This window comes from Carlito syrichta, unplaced genomic scaffold (genome assembly GCF_000164805.1).
Source record: "Carlito syrichta isolate Samal-C Ts95f unplaced genomic scaffold, Tarsius_syrichta-2.0.1 Scaffold303130, whole genome shotgun sequence".
NCBI classification, from domain to species: Eukaryota; Metazoa; Chordata; class Mammalia; order Primates; family Tarsiidae; genus Carlito; species Carlito syrichta.
In genome coordinates this window covers 110,370-116,369 of record NW_007247226.1, presented here as the reverse complement: position 1 = coordinate 116,369, position 6,000 = coordinate 110,370, and the positions used below count along the sequence as shown (strand labels likewise).

The 6,000-nt window shown below is 53.9% G+C and overlaps 1 protein-coding gene across 1 annotated transcript in view; it reads left to right on the top strand.

Annotated features, from left to right (window-relative positions):
* Positions 1-1,461: 1,461 nt before the first annotated feature.
* ATP2C2 (ATPase secretory pathway Ca2+ transporting 2) overlaps positions 1,462-6,000 on the top strand; it is an 86,160-nt gene continuing 81,621 nt past the window's right edge. The window contains 1 exon segment of the mRNA XM_008057816.1: positions 1,462-1,560. Coding sequence (XP_008056007.1) covers positions 1,462-1,560 — 99 coding nt within the window.

Genomic DNA, 6,000 nt, shown 5'->3' with positions numbered 1-6,000 from the left:
GCGGGTCTAATGGCGGAGTGAAGCCCATCTGAAGCCCAGAAAGCCCTTACAATGCATCCACCTGGTGGATAGACACTGTCCACACTGCACATTTACTCACATACCTTGGGAACTCTCTGAGCCCAGCACCCCCCGATGATGCCAATGATGATAGCAACGTTCTCTACGCCAAGCCGTGCTCCAGTCCCTCCTATGCAAAACTGTCAGGGCACCCTCTCCATGTCACTATGGAGGAAGTGCAGTCGGGGTGCCATCCTGCAGAGCCATAAGCCGAGGCTCAGAAAGTGCAAGCCACCTGCCCGAGGTCCGGCAGTGGGCAAGCGCGGGAGCCCATTCTGCAGATGAGGGTCAGCGGCGTTGAGCTCACCCAAAACCACACCGAGGCCAAAGGCCAGGGTTCCTCCAGTTATCCTGCTCCCGGGACTCACTCCCAGTGTCCTGGAGGTCAGGTCCCAGCCCTCTGAGTCCCCATCAATGTCAGACGAGGCCACGGTAGCTCAGAGAGGATACGTGACATGTCTGGAGCCACACAGCCACAGATGGGGAGTCTGAGCTCCCCTCTCAGCACGAAAGTGTTGACCACACTCGGCTCCTCAAGAGAATCACCTGGGAGCTTGTTAAAAACTCAGCTCGGGGGCGGTGCAGAATTGGCACTAGTGGGAATCTGCCAGGGGAGGGGGAAGTACACCTCATCAACATTATGCAGGGTACCTGCATAATGAACATTTGTACACCTAACCCTGAATTGTACCCCACATCTTTAAAAAAATTCTAAAAAAAACCCAGCTTCGGGAATGCTTGAGGCCAGGAGTTCGAGACCAGCCTGGGCAATATTGCAAGACTCTGTCTCTACAAAAAAAATTTTTTTTTTTTAATTAGCTGGGTATGGTGGTACCTGTAGTACCAGCTACTTGGAAGGCTGAGGTGGGAGGATCCCTTGAGCCCCACAGTCGAGGCTTCAGCTATGATTACGCCACTGCACTCCAGGCTGGGCAACAGAGTGAGACCCTGTCTCAAAACAACAATCAAAACAGCGAAACCACAACAAACAGCTTCCCAGCGGCTCCGACCCAGTGACTCTGGGTAGGGAGGGCACTGAGAATCCGGATTTTAAACAGCCTTTGTTCCTCTGCCTCCCCCCCAACCCCTCCAGGTGACTCATAGGGTCTGCAAGTTGGGGAAACTGCCCAGACCCCGAGGCCTTCCTCGCCAGCTGTCCCCAAGGGCCCCGGGTCCCAGGCGAGCCTGCGGGGCGGGGCCAGGTGCGCAGAGCACCTCCCAGTGCGCACCGCCCCGGGGGCGGGGCCCCACCTGCCGCGGGCAGGTAGACGGCCACCTGGTAACCCGGGTCCGGCCAGGAGGCTTGGCGCTTGCAGCCGGCCCGGGCCTAGCCGGGGACCAGGAACGCAGGCAGGGCGGCCTCCGGCCCGGGGAGGCCGGCGGGGCCTCCGGCCGCTCACCATGGGCAAAGCGCGCTTCTCCAAGCTCCTGCAGATCCTCCGCTTCTCGGGCGCGGGCCGCCGGTACCAGGCGCTGGGCAGGGACGAGGTGGAAGCCTTGGTGAGTGTGACCCGCGTGGGGCCCGCGACCCAACCCCCCAGCCCTCCGCCCCAGCTGCCCCCACACGAGGCCGATCTCGGCGCTGGGCTCCGCGTCGCCCTCCTCACACTAGTTCTGGAAAGACGCCTTCTTAGCCACGGAATTCCCCTGTCTGCCCCGGGCAGGGAGCCTACCGATTAACCCTCACGTGACAACCCATTGTGCGGATGAGAAACTGAGGCTGAGAGAGGGAGGGCAGGTGCGCTCCTGAAGGGTCAGACAGCTAGTAAGTGACCCAGCTAGGAACCGAACCCAGGTTTCTCTGACTCCAGAGGATTTAAATTCCTGGGTCCCCAGCCCCAGGCAGTTTTACTGATTTTAAAAACCTACTTGAACTGGAAAAGAGAAAAACATAGACCCGTGTCAAAAACAAACAAAAACAAGTGTGAAAGGTCTCTCCAGTGTAGAAACCAAGGCCTCACCCTCATTTCCTGTGTAAGCAGGGCACCTTCTGAAAGCCACTCCAGGGTGTGTTGACTTTGCAACCTCCAGGGGACCTTCTAGGTTAAACCCGCAGGGTTCCAGGGCCAGGGACCTTACAAGGGACCAGCTGACCAAGCTGTCAAAGAAAGCCCGTCCTGGTTTTCGGATTTGTGGAAGCCAGGGCAAAGCCAGGGTGGACAGTCACCCGGCAGCTTTCTCCTTGGCTCTGAACACAGGACTCCTGGCGCAAGTGGGGGAGGGAGCCCTGGATGCCTGCGGAAGCATCTCGCGGGGTGCCAGAGTCAGTCCTTTTCTCTTACACTTAATCAGTTATTCAAAAATAAAATTTCCAAAATACTCCCTGGGGCTCACTTGCAAGAAATAGGACCCTGCAGTGACCTTTGGACCAGTGAAGGGAAACCTCAAAGGTAAATTTACTTTTTAATGAAAAAAAATCCATTGAAAAATACTTAAAATTTTAATTTTTTCTCCCTAAGAATGCCAGTAGGTCCAAACATGTTGGTTGTGTGATTCTGAGAAATTTGCGCATTAAAAAAAAAAAAGAAGTTTTTTTACACATCGGTGTCGACGTGAGAATTCTGGGGGTAGGGTGGTAGACTGCAGGACCGTGATGACACTAGCAGTTCTGAACAATCCCTGTCGTCCTGAAGCGACATGTGTTAACATTCGTGGGGCCACAGTGCGGTTAATGTGCGGGAATCCATTTCCTCTATGCGGCGCAGAATATTCCGTCAGAGGTATTTGAGGTCAGTGTGCCAACACAGGTTGCCTTCCCTATTTATTTCTTCTTTCCATCTTTTTTTTTTTTTTTTTTTGAGTTGGAGTCTCACTCTGTCCCCCAGACTGGAGTGCAGTGGCCGCTCCCAGCCACCGCAGCCTCGACCTGCTGGGCTCCGGCGATCCTTCCATCTTTTGATGTTGGCATCAGGCTGGATGTTTTTTAAACACTCCTGATGTGTCGTTGGGTAACAGGTTGTGTAGGAGGCCCAGGTGAGCAGGTATCCAGGTATGCAAGTATCCAGACAATGCAGACCCGGAGTGATGTGACCCAAAGCAAGGTGCTGAGGGAGTCTGATCGCTGCACCGGGTGGGCTTCACGACCCCAGGACTTATCAGAAGGGCCCCGGGGGGTCTGGCAGGCCTCCCCCAGGGGTGGAAGCGGTGTTCCCAGCAGCACCCCACCACCGGGGTGCATGATGACTGGCCATGGTCCAGGGCTGTTGGAACGGCAGCAGGAAAGGCCAAGGAACGGGTGTGGTGGCTCCAGAGACGGCCCATGCTAACCTGGAAATTACAAGGGGCAACGGGCCAGGTGAGCGGGGCGGAGGCCGGCCAGGCCAGCTCACAACCTGACACCTCCTTTCTCCCACGCTTGCGTCTGATTCGAGCGCCTTTTCTCCCAGGAAGGTTTGGAAAGGAAGCAGTGTTGGTTAAGGCTGTCCCTTGCATGGTACTCGGCACCCTTTTATGAGCGCTTACTGTATGCCTGTGGCAGCCTCCTAGCTCCCAGTCACTCTGCCCAGTTACCCAGGTATGGTAGTCATTGTCCCTGATGTGCTGTGTGTGTCCTCTTGAGCTGCTTCCCTCCAAGGTAAGTTGTATTAGAATCCTGGGATAGAGGAGGACTTGGGGCTCACAGGCGGGACTGCTTTCCTTCCTTCAATGGGTATTTACTGACGGCCTTTTTTTTTGAGTCATCTGTCACCCACCCAGGTTAGAGTGTCGTAGCAGGATCACCATCACGGCTCACCACAGCCTCAACCTCCAGGGCTCAGGCAGTCCTCCCACCTCAGCCTCCCAAGGAGCTGGGACGAGAGGTGTGCGCCCCCACACTCAGCTAGTTTTTAAATTTTTTGTAGAGACCAGTTCTCGCTGTGTTACTCCGACTGGTCTCGAACTCTTGGGCTCAAGCAACCTTCCTGCCTCAGCCTTCCAAAGAGCTGGGATGACGGGCGTGAGCCACGGCACTCACCCCTGATGGCCAGTTTTTCCAGGTGCTGAGGATACAGGTGTGAACGAAACACAGTACACAGGGAAGGCTGACAGTTGGCAGAGAAACCCAGAGATGCTTCCAGACCCCGTGGTCTCAGGTGCTGAAGGATCAAGGAGCAGAGTGATCAGAGAAGATGAGTGGTTGAGAGAGAGAAACCAGGGAGTGCCCCGAGTTAGAAGCTCTGGAGGCAGAATTTAGGCCAGGTCCTCATGGCTTTGAGGGGGGCTCATTGCTGCAGCATTTCCGGTGTCATGAGAAGCAAGGTGTTTGAGAGATCTTATTAATTTAGCTACTGGAGGAAGCAGCGCTCTGCTGACTTGAACATTAAGGAGAGCATGGAACCAGAAATTCCTGCTCCCAGATGACTCAGCTCCAGGGAAGTCATCTCGGACCCTCCGGGCTCCCGTCTCTTTTACGAGGCAGGCGCGCCCCAGCCCACTGCCTTCCTGGCTGGAAAGCGGACTCATTCTCCTGGGCTCTCCAGAGAAAGGACCGGGTCCCAGCAGACACGCGTTGTGGCTGCTTGTTCATTCAGCCCAGATTCGCAGAGCACCTACTGTGCGTCAGGTGGGTGCTGCTCACCACGGATGGGTTCTAGAAAGGCGCACGTGCCCCCTGCCCTGAGGCGTCCCATCCTGGCAGGCAGAGACAGAGACAAGCAACAGGTCACAGTGGGCTGTTTCAGGCCAGGTGTGCAGGAGCTGGGAGAAGGATGTATGTTTCAGATGATATAGGAGCCACAAAAGTTGGGGAAGGGGTGTGCTGGATGAAAGGCAGGTGTTGACGGAAGGTTCTAGAAAAAAGGGTGTGGGGTGCAGCGGTTTGTGGATGAAGGACACGGCTGCAGGAGTGAGCCACACAGTCCTGTCAGGAAGAATGTGGGTCCTAGAGCAACAGGGATCATCGAACGGTTGTAAGACGGGACATGACAGTCATTCCTCTACTCACACATGTACCAACCATTGAAAATGCGGTCAACAAACAGACAAATCAGACTGTGTTTTTAAGAGATCAGGAAGAGAGTGTATGAGAGGGAACTCACAAATCATTCGTGGTTTCCAGAATTTAGCAATAGATGGGCATCTCCTTAAAGAAATGCATTGCCAACCTCCAGTGTTGTGTGAAATGATTCGTACGAAAGTGTGGCTTCCAGAAGAACAAGCATAAAACTTGCAATAAATACAGCTCTGTGCCTATAGCCCAACCATAAAGTTCAATTAAATTTACAAAAAGCTATAAAGTACAAATGCAGCTACTTTATTTGGGATATGACTGCTGATATTGAGTGGTTATAGTAGTTATCTGTTGCTGTAAAACAAACTACTGTAAGACGTGGCTTATACTGGTGAGTATTCATGATCTCACATTTCTGTGGATCAGCAGTCTGGAGTGGCTGCGCTGGGTGTTCCTGGTTTCTCACTCGAGGCCGCTGTCAGGCCGGTGACCAGAGCTGTGGTCTCATCTGAAGGCTCGCCTGGTGGAGAGGCAGGGAGTTTCCACTTCCAAGTTCGCTCCAGTGGTTACTTGCAGACCGCGGTCCCTTGCCATGTGGGTCTCTCCACAGGACTGCATCGGGGGTAGCAACTGGGTATAGAGTCATCATGATGTAAGGTCTTTTTGTAACCTGGTCTCAGAAATGAGATCTCCTCACATCTGCCGTATTCTATTCATTTGCAACGAGTCTGAGTCCAGTTCACACTCAAAGGGCGGGGCTTCCACAAGGGTGTGAATACTGGCAGGTGGCAAGACAGGGGCTGTTTCAGAGGTTGCCTGCCATAATCACGGAAAGAAATCTTTCCTTACGTGAGATCGTTCACATAAGTCAGCTGAGAACCGCTGTTGACATGTCATCTGATCAACAGGGATCTGACTTTTGTTGGTGTTTTCGTGAGCCTTGAGCTCTTTTGGACTTTTGTTTGTTTGTTTGTTTTGAGTTGGAGTGTCACTCTGTCGCCCAGGCTGGA